Source organism: Chiloscyllium punctatum, chromosome 6 (genome assembly GCF_047496795.1).
Source record: "Chiloscyllium punctatum isolate Juve2018m chromosome 6, sChiPun1.3, whole genome shotgun sequence".
In the NCBI taxonomy this organism is placed as follows: Eukaryota; Metazoa; Chordata; class Chondrichthyes; order Orectolobiformes; family Hemiscylliidae; genus Chiloscyllium; species Chiloscyllium punctatum.
Window position 1 is genome coordinate 61,326,522 of NC_092744.1, and position 20,544 is coordinate 61,347,065.

The 20,544-nt window shown below is 41.7% G+C and overlaps 1 protein-coding gene across 1 annotated transcript in view; it reads left to right on the forward strand.

Moving 5' to 3' along the window:
- wdfy1 (WD repeat and FYVE domain containing 1) overlaps positions 1-20,544 on the forward strand; it is an 83,511-nt gene that overhangs the window by 42,405 nt on the left and 20,562 nt on the right. The window contains 2 exon segments of the mRNA XM_072572769.1: positions 9,987-10,092; positions 18,207-18,308. Coding sequence (XP_072428870.1) covers positions 9,987-10,092; positions 18,207-18,308 — 208 coding nt within the window.

Consider the following 20,544-nt stretch of genomic DNA (forward strand, 5'->3'; position numbering starts at 1 on the left):
GCCCACAAACCTTGGCATCTTGTATTTTTAAATGGGTGATATATTTATGGATCAGCACTAACAGTCACCATAATCTTAGAATCTACAAACATGTTGTTCAGGTCTGGTGAGGCTGCGGTGTTCGCCTTTTTAACAAGGAATGGTTGTCAGAAGAAAAATAAATCAATTGATTATTGTTCCTTGTGCAATGACATTGATTTGGGCCTTATCTGTCTAAAAGTGGACAGTCTGCCTCTTCCTTATACAGTTTCCCCCCTCCTATCTTTTAATAACGAGGCATCATTTCAAATGCAGTCATTTTTTCCTCAAATCGTAAAATTATATTGCACAGATGGAGACCATTAAGCCCATTATGGTCCATTGCATGATGAAAACAGTAAAATAGCAAACCTTTTGTGTTTCACATTTTAAATTCACATTGTTATTGAAAGTGTACCCTCTCTGTGGGACAATTCTAACATTTCTTTCATGGGAATAGTGCTGTGCCTGGGTAAACTCCTTTTTCTCTGCAGAGGACTGGACATTGCATATGAATGTATATAACTTATAGCGAGCCTAAGTGAGGTACATTATCAACCCAACTGGTAGTCCTAAATGAACAACCAATTTAATTCTCAGCACATTTGGGATTTTTGAGTAAATGCAATGCAATAGCAGAATTGGATCTAAAGTTGGACGCTGTGCCATATGATAAGCAAACACGGAGTAAAGTCAGTACTCTGCCTGTTTCCAATCGCTGAAACGATGTGCTGTTTGACACACTCCATCAGTAGTTTGGACACTGTTCATGCAGGCCAGGCAGCATCCAAGGAGCTGGAGATTCTCCTGCTCCTTGGATGCTGCCTGACCTGCTGCGCTTTTCCAGCAACATATTTTCAGCTCTGATCTCCAGCATCTGCAGTCCTCACTTTCTCCACTGTTCGTGCAGCCCTAATGGCACAACTCAACCAATTTGACCTTAAGCAATAGCTGTGGATTAATTGTTCCCTGGTACAATCTCCATAGCAACCCATTTTGGCATCCATGTAGCAACCAATAACTTGTAGTGAGCCTCAGTGAGGTACATTCTCATGCAGTATAAACCTTTGTTCCCTTTTGAAAGTTGGTATTCTTGCATCTGTCCTGATGATTGCATGATATCAACCTTCAGTGGATGTCTGTTTTTGGATATTTAGAAAATATAATATGATTGTGAAGGTAAATTAACCAAAATTATTCACACTTCTTAAATGTGGCAATTTTTTTCCTCTTCAGAGTAGATTACACCTGCTACAACTCAACTATTAATCTTCAGTGCACCAAAAAACACATACTTTTCATATTTTAACAATATTCTGCTACCCAGTAATGTTTAAATAATAATGATGCTGTTAGTTTTGGCCCAATGCATTGGGTAGAATCTATAAAAGCTATTTACCAAGCAAGAACTTTACAAGAATTCTTTATAACAGATTACAAATTTTTCTAGAATCAAATCTTAAAACTAAATATCAGTTGATCATCAAATGGAATTTTCAGTCTGTTCTTCAGGAAACAACTTCTCTCAGGTTTTTTTCAATGAAAATGCACAATCATACGATTGTTTCTGTCCTAATTTGATCACTTTGAACCAAAGAATTTAACCTCTGTTAAACTGGACCAGTACTTTTAATGTTGGATATTGTTACAAAGAGTATTTTTAAAAATATATCATTTAGTACTAAACTTAGTGGTGAGTGTTCTGAATATATTATTATTATTTGGGAATGTTGACTCCTAAAGTGAAAGGCTGATGCAAAGCTTTAAGTTTGATTTGTATTTCTAGATTGTGGAGTTAATAAAAAATAGACATGGGTGTTTTAAACTTCATTTTAGATTGTGGTTCAAGGAGGGTTTAGCTGGAGGTAAATAATTCTATTCGTTAGAGAGAAAGGATAGTAGAAAGAAGAAAAACTGTTATTGCCTAGTGACAGAAGTCCATCAATCCAGGGTTAGAATCCTCCAGAATCATTGGCAGTGTGCTGATGTGGCAGTACAGAAACTTGCAAAGTTAGTTCAGTGGTCTTTGCTTCTTGATTCCAGTATTGAGCTTATCCTTCTTCAGCCAGCCAGACCTTTGATGTTCAGTTGTCTTTCTGTGGAACCTTTTCACTGGCTTGAAAGAAGTACAGAATGCTTCATCCGCAAATGTCGCTGACTTAACAATTCCAAAGTCACAGCTCACAGTAGCTGCAGGAGGAAAAGTAACTGCTTTTCTTTAAGTTAAACACTGAGAAGAGGCATCTTATCCTGGGGAGAATAGCAGCACACATTTATATCTCTCTTTCTCTGAGTGCCTGTGTCTCTCTAACCCGTTTCCAACTCCAAACTGCTCACTTAATTGAGAATCATACTTCACTTGAGTAATTCCTTGGCTCTTGATCATCCGTATATTGTGGGAACCCATAACCACAAAACAGTTCACAATGGGTAACCATTTCCTTGCTGTCAAATTATGCAGCCATCTTGGTAAATATCTGTGATTAAAAGCACTTTCTTGTTGCAGTGCAGTTTTTAAAAACGTAAAAAAATCAAAAGACAAGGCTTTTGTGCTGGGGATTGCTGCCTAGGGGGCATCTGTTGCAATCCTCTCCAGGAAACCAGATGTGAAGACAATCTTTGTAGAAGCACTTTTTTGCAGCAGTTAATTGCTGTTATGAGACTTAAATGTCCAACAGCACAGCCAGCCACTTTGACTTCTGTGAAAGGCTAAGTAGATCATGTAAATGTGAGGTGCCAAACCAGAGAGGTCATTACACTAACTCTCTCACCCAGGTCTGTGAGGTGGGCAAGGTGCTAGATGGATAGGATGCTAGCTGAATGTATGAGTGCATAGGTAGTTTGAGGGTGCATAGAGTCTAATGTGTGTGGGGCCAGGGTCAGGCTGGTGGCTGGCAGAGTATCGCTTTGCATCAGAGAATTGCCTGGTCCAGCAATGGTGTGCCTATCATAAGTTTAATTTCCCAGGGATTCATCTGGAGTCTGCTGTGTCAGGGGTTCCATATGGTCCTGATGTGCAACTCCAGTCTACGTTGCTGAAGTAACTATCTGGCCATCCAAGATATGTGGAGGCGCCAGTGGGATGAACAAAGCCAGAAGTCACATGATACCAGGTTATACTCCAATTGGTTGATTTGAAATCACAAGCTTTCAGAGCTCTCCTCCTTTTGTCAGGTGAAGGGGCAGTGTTTTGAAAGCTTGTGATTTCAAATAAACCAGTTGCTCTATAACCTGGGATAGTGTGACTTCTGACTCGATCCAAGAAAACTAGACATTCCAAGTTTTTGAATTGTTAAATAAAAATAAATGTTAGAAAAACACAATTGATTTGCAAACATATGAAAGTGAAAACAGTGGGCTTGCATTTTAGACCAAGACCCTTATTAAGAAGGAGGATTCTGGGTAATCCAAGATGGAGGATGGGAAAAATTTCTGGCTGTAAGAGCTGCTTCTTTTTTTTTGAGGTATTTTAGGTGTTGGAGGTGATTTTCTCAAATTCCAGGAGCAGCAATTACTGTTTTATGTGCTGCTGTATTGTTTTGGAACTTTGGGGAAAAAAAGTCGAAACAACAGCAGTTTAAAAGGGAGAAGAGCAGACAAAGGAAACACATGGTGAGGAAAGTGCAGGAGAGAGAGAGAGAGAACCTGCACAGTTGCTACCTTTGCTGTTTGAATTTGTGTATCGCTGGACATCGGAGTGCATCTGGGAAAATTAACAAAGTGAAATTCACAACTAATCTTTGAGGAATTGTTGGGCAAAGATCACAGCACAGAATCAGATAAGTTAATTGTTATTTTAAGTCTGTCCAAGAGAAAGGCTGCAGTAGTGGGTACAGTGGATTCTTTCTTGATTATATGTTTTTGGAGATAAGTCTCTTGATTAAACTTAAAATATAAGCCATAGCTATTAATTTAACCTTGGGCAGTGTTTGTAGAGGAATAAGATGGTGTTATTTTCTGGGTCTGTAGATTGTGAAGGAGCAAAAATGGCCTTGACAGTGATATGCACTTCTTGTCAGATGTGTGAGTTTAAAGAGAGTTTAAGGGTTATTGCAGATTATATCTGCCATAAATGCTGTTGGATGCAAATCTTATCAGATCAAGTGGATCGGTTGGAGAGACAAATAGAAGCGATGAGGAATTTGCGACAGCAACAGTATGTGATGGATGGCAGTTATAGAAAGGGGGGAAAGTCTCAGATACAGTCACATAGATGGGTTAACTCCAGGAAGGGTAAGAGAGCTCAGCAGCTAGAGCAGGAGTGTTTTGTGGATATACCCATTTCAAACAGGTATGCTGTTTTGGAAAATGTAGGGGGTGATGGATTCTCTGGGAAACGTAACACAAACAGCCAAGTTTCTGGTATTGAGACTGGCTGTAATGCAACGAGGGGTAAGTCGGCTTCCAAGAGATCAATTGTGTTAGGGGATTCTGTAGTCAGCGGTACAGACAGATGTTTCTGTGGCCAGCAGAGAAAAAGCAGAACGGTGTGTTGTTTCCCTGGTGCCAGGATCAAGGCTGTCTCTGAGAGAGTGCAGAATGTTCTCACGGGGGAGAGGGGCTAGCAGGAGGTCATCGTCCAACGACATTGGAAGGGAAAGGGTTGAGACTCCAAAGGGAGATTACAGAGAGTTAGGCAGAAATTTAAAAAGGAGGTCCTCAAGGGTAGTCATATCTGGATTACTCCCAGTGCTACAAGCTAGTGAGGGCAGGGATAGGAGGATAGAGTAGATGAATGCATGGCTGAGGAGCTGGTGTATGGGAGAAGGATTCACATTTTTGGATCATTGGAATCTCTTTTGGGGTAGAAGTGACCTGCACAAGGAGGATAGATTGCACCTAAATTGGAAGGGGACTAATATACTGGTGGGGAAATTTGCTAGAACTGCTTGGGAGGATTTAAACTAGTAAGGTGGGGGGTGGGGGGTGGGGGGGGGGGGTGGGTGGTGGGACCCAGGGAGATAGTGAGGAAAGAGATCGATCTGAGACGGGTACAGCTGAGAACAGAGGTGAGTCAAACAGTCAAGGCAGGCAGGGACAAGGTAGGACTAATAAATTAAACTGCATTTATTTCAATGCAAGGGGCATAACAGGGAAGGCAGATGAATTCAGGGCATGGTTAGGAACATGGGACTGGGATATCTTAGCAATTACGGAAATGTGGCTCAGGAATGGGCAGGACTGGCAGCTGAATGTTCCAGGACACAAATGCTACAGGAAGGACAGAAAGGGAGACAAAAGAGGAATGGGAGTGTCATTTTTGATAAGGGATAGCATTACAGCTGTGCTAAGGGAGGATATTCCTGGAAATACATCGAGGCAAGTTATTTGGGTGAAACTGAGAAATAAGAAAGGGATGATCACTTATTGGGATTGTATTATAGACGCCCCCCCCCCCCCCCCCCCCCCAATAGTCAGCGGGAAATTGAGAAACAAACTTGTAAGGAGATCTCAGCTATCTGTAAGAATAATAGGGTGGTTATGGTAGGGGATCTTAACTTTCCAAACATCGACTGGGACCGCCATAGTGTTAAAGGTTTAGATGGAGAGGAATTTGTTAAGTGTGTCCAAGACAATTTTCTGATTCAGTATGTGGATGTACCTACGAGAGAAATTGCAAAACTTGATCTACTCTTGGGAAATAAGGCAGGGCAGGTGACTGAGGTGTCAGTGGGGGAGTACTTTGGGGCTAGCGACCATAATTCTATTCGTTTTAAAATAGTGATGGAAAAGAATAGACCTGATCTAAAAGTTGAAGTTCTAAATTGGAGAAAGGCAATTTTTGACGGTATTAGGAAAGAACATTCAAAAGCTGATTGGAGGCAGATGTTCGCAGGTAAAGGGACGGCTGGAAAATGGGAAGCCTTCAAAAATGAGATAGCAAGAATCCAGAGAAAGTATATTCCAGTCAGGGTGAAAGGGAAGGCTGGTAGATATAGGGAATGCTGGATGACTAAAGAAATTGAGGGTTTGGTTAAGAAAAAGAAGGAAGCATATGTAAGGTATAGACAAGATAGATCAAGTGAATCCTTAGAGTATAAAGAAAGTAGGAGTATACTTAAGAGGGAAATCGGGAGGGCAAAACGGGGACATGAGATAGCTTTGGCAAATAGAATCCAAAGGGTTTTTACAAATATATGAAGGACAAAAGGGTAACTAGGGAGAGAATAGGGCCCCTCCAAGATCAGCAAGGCAGCCTTTGGGGGAGATACTAAATGACAGAAAATGGGGGAGATACTAAATGAATATTTTGCATCAGTATTTACTGTGGAAAAGGATGTGGAAGATATAGACTGTAGGGAAATAGATGGTGACATCTTGCAAAATGTCCAGATTACAAAGGAGGAAGTGCTGGATGTCTTGAAACGGTTAAAGGTGGATAAATCCCCAGGACCTGATCAGGTGTACCCGAGAACTCTGTGGGAAGCTAGAGAAGTGATTGCTGGGCCTCTTGCTGAGATATTTGTATCATCGATAGTCACAGGTGAGGTGCTGGAAGACGGGAGGTTGACAAACGTGGTGTCACTGTTTAAAAAGGGTGGTAAAAACAAGCCAGGGGACTATAGACTGGTGAGCCTGACGTCAGTGGTGGGCAAGTTGATGGAGGGAATCCTGAGGGACAGGATGTACATGTATTTGGAAAGGCAAGGACTGATCAGGGATAGTCAACATGGCTTTGTGTGTGGGAAATCATATCTCACAAACTTGATTGAGTTTTTTGAGGAAGTAACAAAGAAGATTGAGGGCAGAGCAGTAGATGTGATCTATATGGACTTCAGTAAGGTGTTCGACAAGGTTCCCCATGGGAGACTGATTAGCAAGGTTAGATCTCATGGAATAAAGGGAGAACTAGCCATTTGGATACAGAACTGGCTCAAAGGTAGAAGACAGAGGGTGGTGGTGGAGGGTTGTTTTTCAGACTGGAGGCCTGTGACCAGTGGAGTGCCACAAGGATCGGTGCTGGGCCCTCCACTTTTTGTCATTTACATAAATGATTTAGATGTGAGCATAAGAGGTACAGTTCGTAAGTTTGCAGATGACACCAAAATTGGAGGTGTAGTGGACAGCGAAGAGGGTTACCTCAGATTACAACAGGATCTGGACCAGATGGGCCAATGGGCTGAGAAGTGGCAGATGAAGTTTAATTCAGCTAAATGTGAGGTGCTGCATTTTGGGAAAGCAAATCTTAGCAGGACTTATACACTTAATTGGAAGGTGCTGGGGAGTGTTGCTGAACAAAGAGACCTTGGAGTGCAGGTTCATAGCTCCTTGAAAGTGGAGTCGCAGATAGATAGGATAGTGAAGAAGGTGTTTGGTATGCTTTCCTTTATTAGTCAGAGTATTGAGTACAGGAGTTGGGAGGTCATGTTGCAGCTGTACAGGACATTGGTTAGGCCACTGTTGGAATAATGCGTGCAATTCTGGTCTCCTTCCTATCGGAAAGATGTTGTGAAACTTGAAAGGGTTCAGAAAAGATTGACAAGGATGTTGCCAGGGTTGGAGGATCTGAGCTCCAAGGAGAGGCTGAACAGGCTGGGGCTGGAGGAGGCTGAGGGGTAACAAAATGGAGGGGCATGGATTGGATAAATAGGCAAATTCTTTTCCCTGGGGTTGGGGAATCCAGAACTAGAGGGCATAGGTTTAGGGTGAGAGGGGAAAGATATAAAAGAGACCTAAGGGGCAACTTTTTCACGCAGAGGGTGGTACGTGTATGGAATGAGCTGCCAGAGGAAGTGGTGGAGGCTGGTACAATTGCAACATTTAAGTCTTCTGGATGGGTATATGAATAGGAAGGGTTTGGAGGGATATGGGCCGGGTGCTGGCAGGTGAGACTAGATTGGATTGGGATATCTGGTCGGCATGGACAGGTTGGACCGAAGGGTCTGTTTCCATGCTGTACATCTCTGACTCTAATTTGTGTCAGGCGGGACTTATTAAATGCAAACAATATGCAAGTTAAGTCTAGATTGGCTAACATTTATAAAGAGCTGAAAATGTGTTGGTGGAAAAGCGCAGCAGGTCAGGCAACATCCAAAGAGCAGGAGAAACGACATTTCGGGCATGAGCCCTTTTCAGCATCTGCAGTCCTCATTTTCTCCTAACATTTATAAAGAGGCAGATATTGTTAATCTTAATGGGTTCGTCTTCACAGTAAAGAGGAGGCCCTTCAGCCCATCTAGCCTATAATGTCAAAAATACTCTAGTCCCCCTTCCTGCATGAGGTCCATAGCCATGAATGTTATGACACTTCAAATACCCACCAAAATACCTTTTTTAAAGATTCTGAGGTTTCCTGCCTTAACTCTCCACCACCCTCCTGGGTGAAAAGGTTTTTCCTCTTTCTTCACCCACCTTCTCCACCACACCCGCCCCCCCCAACCACCACCATCAGCACCAACACCTCTTCACCCTTATTCAGATCAGCACATGAACTTGTGTGAGTTTCTGTTGCTCCTGGCTACAGACAAGTATATCTTTTTGAAAATGCTACTTTTTATAGTTTTGAGCATTCTGTTGTCCTTTTTTTTTTGGAAGTGCCAGCTCTGTGCATTGGAGTTCACCAACAGTTGGAAGTTGCCCACAAAGTGGCCATATTTCAGACAGACAGGCTGTTTACCCAGCTACAGACCGTGGTATGAGTCCGATCGTGGCCTGTAGCTCAGTGTCCGATGTGCTCTGCACCCTCCCAGTGTTCAACTGAACCTGATGTACATATCTGAGTTGCATTTCTCCTAGATTTCACCTTGATTTAGCTTAGATTGGCTTATATTATTGAAGATGTAAATAATTGTCATAAATCCCTGCTAGTTCTTAAAATATTGGCTCTAAAAATCAGCGTGTGTGGAATTATGTGCACAATTTTGTTTCCAAAGTCTAATCTATTAAAACCAAAAATGGTTGTAGCTACATTTTGGAGTTTGTTAGATGGAGGTTTATGTAAATTGATGTTATGTTGGCTAAATCTTTCTTCAAGTCAAACTAAAATGTAATGAATTAACTTTCTCAATTGAGGACTTTCTTTTTTGTGGAACTGATTACATATGATCAGGACAAGTTACTGAGAAAACTAACATGTTATGAACAGTGGTGAAAGTGAGGACTGCAGATTCTGGAGGTTAGAGTCTAGAGTGTGGTGCTGGAAAAGCACAGCAGTCAGGCAGTATCCGAGGAGTAGGAAAATCGATGTTTCGGGCAAAAGCTCTTCATCAGGAATGAGGCTGGGTGTTGCTGTTTGATATTATGTAGCGCAGTTAATGAATCATCTTTGTATTTCTAATTAACTAAATTTATTTGGATATTTTAACTTTGAGAAAAGATTCAATCTTTATGTATTTTGTGTACACATTCAGAGTTTTATCTATGCACAAATATCAGGGCGGCACGATGGCACAGTGGTTAGCACTGCTGCCTCACAGCGTCAGGGACCTGGGTTCAATTCCTGCCTTGGGCAACTGTCTGTGCGGAGTTTGCGCATCCCCTGCATGTCTGTGTGGGTTTCCTCCCACAGTCCAAAAGATGCGCAGGTTAAGTGAATTGGCCATGCTAAGTTACCTGTAGTGTTAGGTGAAGGGGTAGTGGGTCTGGGTGGGTTGCTCTTCGGAGGGTCGGTGTGGACTTGTTGGACCAAAGGGCCTGTTTCCACACTGTAAGTAATATAATCTAATCTCACTTTGATCCATCAAACTAATAGCTTGATTGCAGAAATCTCGACATTACATAGTTAGCAATGGTATACCCTCTGCACCAAAGGAATCAAAGTCTACATGAAATATTGTTAAACCATTGAATGAAGAATAAATAACCTTAAATTAAGATAAGGTATTCAGTGGAAATTCTTTAGCCTATCCGATGATGCCTGTTTGACTCTGCCAAAAACATTTTAATAAAAATGCTGTAGCTGGATTCAATAGATGTATAGTTTAGTAATGGGACTCTTCATGTTTAATAGATTTCTGATTTGTTTACAGTGACAAAGTGCAATCTCTCTGCTACTTGCAACTAACACGGCAGCTGATTTCCTGTGCTGCTGATGGAGGTATTGTAGTTTGGAACATGGATGTTCAGAGAGAAGAGGTAATGAACTTAATGTTTCCTCAAAGATCTTATCATACGAAATATACCATGCATCCGATTTTCAAATTATCTAGATATGTATAAATGTTGAATATGAATTATCTAAAGGTGGACAGAAAGGTAACCAGTTCACTCTTTATCCAAATAAAAGCAAAGTTTTGCAGATGCTGGAAATTTGAAACAAACACTGAATGCTTGAGAAGTTTAACAGGATTGGCAGCATTGGTGGAGTGAGTTAATATCTTGAATCTGGTATGATTGTCCTTCAGAGCAGATGACTCCAAGTGTTCACTCTGCTTCTTTTTCTCTTGAGCAGCACTGTGGCTCAGTGGTTAGCACTGCTGCCTCACAGCAGCAGGGACCTAGGTTCAATTCCAGGTGTCAGTGTTCTGGTTTCCTCCCACAGTCTAAAGATGTGCAGGTTGGGTGGATTCGCCAAGCTAAATTCTCCCATATTGTCCAGGATAGTGCTGGCTAGGTGGGCTAACTATATAATAAGTGTGGAGTGACAGGAAGAGGGTGAGAGACTCTTTGGAGGGTCAGTGCAGACTCAATGGGCCGAGTGGCTTCTTTCAGCACTCTACGGATTCTATGATTCAACGAAAATCATGAACTTTCCCCTGCACTGTGTATTGCATTTCCATGGGCATGCTGCATTTACCTGTGCTACTACCTTAGTCCAGGCTAGGTGAGCCTGGTGGCATGGTCTCTTTTCCCCTTGCCAGCAGGAATAAGCAGTAACCTTCCTTCCATCACGCTGACCACCAGCACCACCTGTTAATAGATCAAGGAGCTGGCCTTTCTAGATTTCTCCTCAGGAGAACTAGACTGCAAAAGGCAGTTCATGGTCCAAAATGCTGTGGAGCTGGGCTTTAAGCATGGTGGCAAATATCTCACAGTCCTGGCAGTGGTGAGCACATCTAGGTGGAAGTGAGTACTGCAGACACTGGCAATCCGAGTCTAGATTAGAGTGATGCTGGAAAAGCACAGGAGGTCAGGGCAGCATCTGAGGAGCTGGAAAATTGACGTTTCGGGCAAAAGCCCTTCATCAGGAATCCTGATTAGACAATAGGTGCAGGAGTAGACCATTCTGCCCTTTGAGCCTGCACCACCATTCAATATGATCATGGCTGATCATCCTTAATCAGTATCCTGTTCCTGCCTTATCTCCATAACCCTTGATTCCACTATCCTTGAGAGCTCTATCCAACTCTTTCTTAAATGAATCCAGAGACTGGGCCTCCACTGCCCTCTGGGGCAGAGCATTCCACACAGCCACCACTCTCCGGGTGAAGAAGTTTGTCCTCATCTCTGTTCTAAATGGTCTACCCCGTATTTTTAAGCTGTGTCCTCTGGTTCGGAAATCACCCATCAGCAGAAACATGTTTCCTGCCTCCAATCCTTTAATAATCTTGTATGTCTCAATCAGATCCCCTCTCAGTCTTCTAAACTCAAGGGTATACAATCCCAGTCGCTCCAGTCTTTCAGCGTAAGGTAGTTCCCGCCATTCCAGGAATTGACCTCGTGAACCTACGCTGCACTCCCTCAATAGCCAGAATGTCTTTCCTCAAATTTGGAGAACAGAACTGCACACAGTACTCCAGGTGTGGTCTCACCAGGGCCCTGTACAGCTGCAGAAGAACCTCTTTGCTTCTATACTCAATCTCTCTTGTTATGAAGGCCAGCATGCTATTAGCCTTCTTCACTACCTGCTGTACCTGCATGCTTACCTTCATTGACTGGTGTACAAGAACACCCAGATCTCTCTGTACTGCCCCTTTACCTAAATTGATTCAGTTTAGGTAATAATCTGCCTTCCTGTTCTTGCCACCAAAGTGGATAACCATACATTTATCCACATTAAAATGCATCTGACCACTCACCTAACGTGTCCAGGTCACCCTGTAATCTCCTAACATCCTTCTCACATTTCACCCTGCCACCCAGCTTTGTATCATCAGCAAATTTGCTAATGTTATTACTAATACCATCTTCTATATCATTAACATATATTGTAAAAAAGCTGCGGTCCCTGCGGTATCCCACTGGTCACTGCCTGCCATTCCGAAATGGAGCCGTTTATCACTACTCTTTGTTTCCTATCAGCCAACCAACTTTCAATCCAAGTTAGTATTTTACCCCCAATACCATGCGCCCTAATTTTGCTCACTAACCTCCTATGTGGGACTTTATCAAACACTTTCTGAAAGTCCAGGTACACCACATCTACTGGCTCTCCCGCGTCCATCTTCAGAGTTACATCCTCAAAATATTCCAGAAGATTAGTCAAGCATGATTTCCCCTTCATAAATCCATGCTGACTCTGACCTATCCTGTTACTACTATCCAGATGTGTTGTAATTTCATCCTTTTATAATAGAATCCAGCATCTTTCCCACCACTGAGGTCAGACTAACTGGTCTATAATTTCCTGCTTTCTCTCTCCCACCTTTCTTAAAAAGTGGTACAACATTAGCTACCCTCCAATCCGCAGGAACTGATCCCGAATCTATCGAAGTCTGGAAAATAATCACCAACGCATCCACGATTTCTCCAGCCACCTCCTTCAGTGCCCTGGGGACTTCTCAACCTTCAGACCTAACAGTCTCTCCAACACCAATTCCTGGCAAATATAAATTCCCTTAAGTTCAGGTCCTTCAGGCACTGTTACCTCGGGGAGATTGCTTGTGTCTTCCCCAGTGAACACAGATCTGAAGTACCAATTCAATTCTTCTGCAATTTCTCTGTTCCCCGTAATATATTCCCCTGTTTCTGTCTTCAAGGGCCCAATTTTAGTCTTAACCATTTTTTTGCCTTTCACATACTTAAAAAAGATTTTACTATCCTCCTTTATATTTTTGGCCAGTTTACCTTCGTACCTCATTTTTTTCTCTGCGTATTTCCTTCTTAGTAATCCTCTGTTGTTCTTTAAAAGCTTCCCAGTCCTCCGTTTTCCCACTTATCTTTTCTATGTTATTCTTTTTTCTCTTTTAACTTTATATGTTTCTTAACTTCCGTCATAAGCCACGGCCACCTATGCCTCCTCCTAGGATCTTTCTTCCTTCCTTTTTGGAATGAACTGATCCTGCATCTTCTGCATTATACACAGAAGTATCTGCCATTGTTCCTCCACTGCAACCCCTGCTAAGGTATTGCACCATTGAACTTTGGCCAGCTCCTCCCTCATAGCTCCATAGTTCCCTTTATTCAACAGAAATATTATCACTTCCAATTGTACCCTCTCCCTCTCAAATTGCGAATGAAGAGCTTTTGCCCAAAACGTCAATTTTCATGCTCTTCAGATACTGCCAACTGCTGTGCTTTTCCAGCACCACTCTAATCTAGCGTTGAGCACACCTGCCTCTCCATCTGCATCGTTCTACAAGATGGACAGCAGAGAAGCCAGTTGCATGAAGTTTCACAACATCCTTCCGAATTATACACACTATTCCAAAAGTGGTCTAACCAATGTCCTGTACAGCCACATGACCTCCCAACTCCTATACTCAATGCGCTGACCAATAAAGGAAAGCATACCAAACACTGCCTTCACTGTCCTATCTATCCGTGACTCCACTTTCAAGGAATTATGAACCTGCACTCCAAGATCTTTGTTCAGCAACACACCCCAGGACCTTACCATTAAGCGTATAAAACCTGTCCTGATTTACAAAGATGTTGTCAGGTTGAGCAGTAGTGAGAGGCTGAGTAAGCTAGGGCTCTTTTTCCCTGGGGCATTGGAGGCTAAGGGGTGACCTTATAGAGGGGCATGGATAGGGTAAATAGACAAAGTCTTTTCACTGAGGTGTGGGAGTCCAGAACTTGAAGGCATGGTTTAAGGCGAGAGGGGAAAGATTTTAAAAAGGGCCTAAGGGGCAACTTTTTCATGCAGAGGGTGGTGTGTATGTAGAATGAGATGCCAGAGGAAGTGATGGAGGCTGGTACAATTACAATATTTAAAAGGAACCTGGATGGGTATATGAATAGGATGGGCTTAGAGAGATATGGGACCAGATTAATTTAGGATATCTGGTCGGCATGGATGAGTTGGACCAAAGGGAATGTTTCCGTGCTGTACATCTCTATGACTAATGAGATAAAGAGCAGAGAAAAGTAAAATGGGGCCATGGCAATCTGCAGACCATGAATCTCACTCTTCAAAAAAACATTTTATTGGAAAATGGAAAAATTCAATTCTTAGACTTTAAAAATGTTGCCAGCTCTGAACTGGGTAACAGTGGAGGAATTAGCTTAACCTTACTGCAAGAACAAAGAGTGGAAACCATTCTATGGTAGCCTACCAGACAAGAGATGGTGAATGTAGGTTTAAAAGGAAGTGGCCATGCTTCTGAAGTATCGTCCACTTCCATATGGAAGTTCAGAGGAATGAGGGGATATCTCCACAGAACCCTCTAAAACCTCAAGTCTGGGCAGGTTAAGCGCAGGAAGGATAATCCCAGTGAGCAGGGAGTCCAGGTTCAGGAGTCACAGTCTAAGGATATGGGAGTAAAACCTTTAGGGGTGAGATGAGAAATTCACTACCACAGAGAAGATTGTGCATGATTACAGGAAGGAGTTGGATATAGCACTTGGGGCTAAAGGGATCATGGGGGCAAACGGATATGGGGAAAATGCTGGAACAGGTGTTGAGTTGGATAATCAGCCATGATCACGATGAATGGTGGAATAGGTTTGAGAGGCTAAGTGGCCTGCTACTGCTCCTGTTTTCTACGTTTCTAAATCTATCACCGTTTATCTGTCATGTATGCCCTCTAGTTTTAGACCTCCCGGTTAGTGGAAACAACCCATTGTAATCAAATAATTTTGCTCCACCTCTTCATTTATTTTTAAGCATCTTTAATAATAACCATGGAATATTTATGATGTGGAGGTGCCAATGCCAGGCTGGATGGCCAAAGTCAGGTGATGAAGGAGCAGCGCTCCGAAAGCTTGTGATTTCAAGTAAACCTGTTGGACTATAACCTGGTGTCTTCTGACTGTAATATTTTTTGTTTTTCATAGACAGAGACTCTTTTTTTTTTCCAAGTAAATGTTTATAATTTCCTCATACAGCACAATATCGTTGTAAATCTTTGCTATGTGGACAATGAATTCCTTTTTAATAGCTTTCAACTTTAGGAACATCTTTTTACATAAAGACAAAGAAGAGATGCTTTTAATTAAGCTCATGACATTGAAAGTAAAGTGCAAATCATTTGAGTGAGAGCTGTAATTTTTGGTTGCATATCACTCAACCGCTCCTTACAATGGGTTTCTGTGCTTGGATATCTACTTTTTGTTGTTCACGTAAATGACCTGGATACTGAAAGTTAAATATAGACACTAAAGTAGTGAAGGTGATAGAAATGAAGGATGTATCTTAAACATTATATAAAATCAAGATTTCAAGAAAAATCATTCCATAACAAAATAATGCAAGAAATAGTTGGTTCAGGCAGCATCTCTGAAGAGAGAAACTGTAAACACTTTAAGGTCAATGATTGCATTATCTGACTTTAGCTAGTATCTCCAGTGAGGTTTCCTCTATTACCAATCTCTCTTCATCACATTGGATAAGAAAAATAAACACCTTTCCCCATCTTCCTCAAAATTAGCCTCACATTAAACTTTAATTCCTTTCCTTGATAACTGACCAGTTTCTCACTAATTTTGAGGAGTAATTTAATTCTTTTCCCCCCACACTCCCTACCATTCCCATCCAACCCCATCACAAGCAACTACTTTCTCAGAGACTATTTCCAAGTGTGTACTGCATCATGGGTGGAAGTGTTTTTTTTCTAACTAGGACTTACGCATTGTTAAATTAGTTTTCTCCAGCCTTGTGCTTCCTTTTTGTCCAGTTTATATAACTCGCTTACTTCAACCATGTCTATGCCCCTCCCTTATTTTTCTGGTTGTTGCAAATTCCCCACACTCTCAGCTTTTCTTCAAAAAGAAAAAAGAATTAGCAAAATAAAGTTTGAAAAGAGACCTGGAATTAATTGTGAATTCAGCACTGACATATTCCATTTTAACTGGGTTAATTAGAACCTCACTGGACTTCTGTGTTAGGGTTGTCCTGATTACAGATTTATCTGTCTGCCTACCACTGTATTATCAACTGTGTTCAATTCTGGAGCAAAGGAAGTCAGAAACCAGATTTTTTAAAAATTGCAATCTGCTTTCTGATCATTTTCAGTTGCTGCAATTTGCTATTCAAATTCAGCATTCTGAAGTACCCCACAATGCTGCTGTCCCTTAGGCCAGTGCAAGCCTGGCTAGTCAATCAACAGCTAGTTCTTGGAGAATTACCAGTAAATCCTGTCTTGGTGTTTCTAGTTTGCTTTATGACTCACTTTCCTTTAAACTTCAAAAAACTAATTTTCTTATTAATCACATCTTTCCCAATCTTGTTTTTTTTTTAAACCATTCTCTAACATTTTGAAAAGTTAAATCAAGGTAGGAGTTTCATGGTGAATGGTAGGGCCTTAAGGAGTGTGGTGGGACAGTGGGACCTTGGAATTCAGGTGCACAGTCTCTGAAAGTGGAGTCGCAGGTAGACAGGTCAACTCTCTACACACTGGCCTTCATCAGCCAGGTTATTATGTATAGAAGTTGGGAAGTTATGCTGCAGTTTTACAGGATGTTGGTGAGCTTGCACTTGGAGTATTGTGTTCAGTTTTAGTCATCTTGCTATAGGAAGGGTCTTATTAAACTGGAAAGAGTGCTGAAGAAATTTACAAGAATGTTGCCAGGACTCAATAGTCTGAGTTAAAGGGAGGGGTTGGACAAGCTAGGACTTTTTTCTTTAGAGTGTAGGAGACTGAGAGGGGGGGATCTTATAGAGATGTAAAGATCATGAGGCATGGATAGGGTGAATGCACGCAGTCTTTTTCCCAGGGTTGGGGAATCAAGGACTAGAGGACATCAGTTTAAGGCTAGAGGGGGAAAGAATAAAAGGGAACCTGAAGGGGCAACTTTTTTCAACCAGGTGTAGTACAGGTATGGAATGAGCTGCCAATGGAAGTGGTTGAGGTGGGTACATCAACAACATTTAAAAGGTATTAACAAATACATGGGTGGAACAGTTTAGAGGGATATGGACCAAGTGCAGGGAAACTGAGTTAGCATGGATGGACATTTTGGTCGGCATGGACCAGTTTGGGCCAAAGGGCCTGTCTTCGTGCTGTAAGACTCTGACTCTCTAGGCTGTTTGCTTACTATTTATTATCAGTTCGTTTTGAAGAGTTAATTATATGTTTTATGAACTTTGATGTTTGTTCTCTACACGTCAACAAATCACATGTTTAAAATCCTGATCAGCAATATCCTTGTTGAAATCCTACTGGAGCCTACCATATCAGTGATGTTCCTGATTTGCAGTCATTTGGACTCCAACTAGCCTGGAATCTTAAACTTTTCCTGTGCATTTTTAATTTTGCATGAGTGTTTTACATTCTATGTGGTTCAATTTTATTTTAAAAAAACTCTGTACAAAGTGATACACTTATCACTGGCAGTGACAAGTAGAAACTAATCAAATGCTGGTATATTTAGTTGGATCAGTGGAAGCTCTACTGAATCTGTGTAATATCACATTTGGAGCAGCAACTATATCCAGTTCCATTTGTTACATTGTAAAAGGGCTGTTAAGAATGGGGTAATATTGAGCTGAGCACCAATTTATGAGCGATTTGTGTTTAAGGAGAATACCTGATGAGAAGAGATTGAATTAACTCACTCCCTGCAACTGAGAGTGTAGTGGGAGAATTTTCTCATTACTTTTCAGTGTTATTTCAGAGCATAGTTGGAACATGTAACTTTTTTTGTGGCAGGAAAATGGGGCAGAAGCCTCCTCTGCTCGTTTTCTGTCACAGGATTCTACTGAAATTTACTCTCCCTTCCTTTCAGCTCTTCCTGCAATTCACCCACAGAATATAAATAAAAAGCCCACTTAACCAAACTGTTCAAATGGAGTATGCCAAGTTATGTTATATTAATGATGAAATGATAGATTTTCTTGTTTCTGACTTGCCTTCAATACTTCCAAGTGCAAAGCAACAGCATCACCGTTTGCTCCATTTTTCTTCTAACTTTTAATTATTGTTTTGTAGGCTCCCCAATGGCAGGAAAGCGATTCTTGTCAAAACTGTAAACAGCCGTTCTTCTGGAACTTAAAACAGATGTGGGACACAAAGAGCCTTGGTTTGCGACAGGTATGTGGGGGAAATCTAAAATATTTGACTTTTATTAGATGATTGATACCGTAAATGCTTGTTTCAAAATATTTCTGGTGTTCTAGAATTTCTTGGTTCATTCATGGGATGTAAGCATAACTAGTTTTGCCAGCCCATCCCTAATTATCCTTGAGAACATGGTGAGCTGCTTTCTTGAACCTCTGCAGTCAATGGGGTGCAGGTGTGGTTTAGAACAGGGCTTTCGAGCTATTGCCTTTGGCCACACATATACTCTCCTGAACCTTAGTTTTTCTTTGACATGTTGAGGGATGCTTCTTCAGGTCAGCAGTCTTCAGATTTCAGAATCCATGATGTACCATTGATCTTGCAAGCTTACCAAGTTGTGATCAATACACAACAGTTTAAGCATTCAGATAAGAAGATACATTTTAACATTCAGTACAAAATTATCACAATGATGTGTGTGTATGCTGCATTGTCTCATCACCATTTTCTGTAAGCTGTTGAACACTCAGGGGAGCATAGTTTGTTCAAATGCAATGTTACTGTGGATTCTGGAACCTTGGTTGATCTTGTTGACATTTTTCTCTTGCAATATTTCATAGCTTGATGTAGGTAGCATTCATCCTGAGCTGTTTAAAGACTTTAGTACTTTAATGCTAAAGAGGGTCCTCCATCCTTGCAAATGGATGAATCGAGGTGAGTACAATAAAGATATGCTATATCATTACTGAACAGCCTGGGGACACCACTCCCCATTCCAGCCCAAACAATAAACAAGTCAAGCCTAAACACAACCAAGAAAATAAAAACTGAGAAGACTACCACTCACTTTGGCTTTTGCCTGTACCACTCTCTGCAGACCCCATAATATCCTTGGTCCAAACATCGACAAAAGAGCTTATTTCCAAAGGTGAGGTGAAAGCAACTGCTCTTGACATCAGGGAGCATTGGAGAAAGTGAGGACTGCACATGCTGGGGTGAGGTACTGGAAAAGCACAGCAGGTCAGCAGCATCCAAGGAGCGGAAGAATCTACATTTCGGGCAAGAGCCCTTCATCAGGAATGAGGCTAGTGAGTCGAGGGGGAGGAGAGATAAATGAGAGAGGGTGTGCGGCTGGGGAGTGTGATATTCAGACTGAGGTGGGGGTAATGGTGATAGGGTAAACGGGAGCATTGGATCCAGTGTGGCATAAAGAAGCCTTTCTTACCTGCTGTTTAAGTTGCTGAGAATTGGGCTCTCGAGATTTGGGTGTGGCAAGGATTTATGGTGATAAGTTCTTCAGTGGTGGAATCCTATCTAGTGCAAAGAAAGATAGTTGCGATTATTGGCGGCCAATTATCTCCAATCACAACATTGGTATAACAGTTTCTCGGCAGTATTCTAGGTTCAGCATCCTCCGTTGTTCCAACTATGGTTTCATCCCATCATGAGATCAGAAGTGAGGATACTTGATAATTATGCAGAATTAGTTCCATATATAATGCTGAAATATTGACCATCTATGCCTGAGTGTAACAGGACCTGGGCAGTATTCAGATGAGCGGCAAGTTTTACCAGACGTCTGCAACACAATGTACATCTCAAACAAGATAATCTAACTATTTACCGATGATATTCAATGACAGTGCTTTAGCTGAATCCCCAGCGCGAACATCCTTTGATTATCAATGGCAAGAAGATTAACAGGACTATTTACACACACACCCTGGCTACCAGAGCACATAAGTTATTCGCTACATTTAAAAAAAAATTCTCTTATTTGCTTACACTCCAAAGTTGGTCCATCATTTGAAAGGCGCCAGTCCCAAGCCTAATTGGTAGTCTCCATTTGTTTGGATGAGTGTACCTCGTGTGTGAAGAAGCTCACGCCAACTAAGTCAAAGCACGTTAATGAAACGAGACCCTATCTACCATCTAAACACTCATTCTGGGATTCTGTGATTTCATTGTGTACCATCTACAAGATGCAATGCAGCAATCTTCTTCAACAGCACTTCCTGACCTGTAGCACTTAACTGCCTAGAAAATTGAGGGCTGTGGATTTACAGAAATACCACCACGAGCAATTTCTCCTCCAGGTCACACATCATCTTGACTTAGAAATATTCTGCCATCCCTTTACTGGGTTAAATGGGGCAATAGTGATATAGTGGCCATGTCTTTGGACTAGTAATCCAGAATCCCAGGCTAATGTTCTGAAGACATATGTTCGAATCGCACGATAGGTGGTGAAATTTGATTTTGTAGAAAT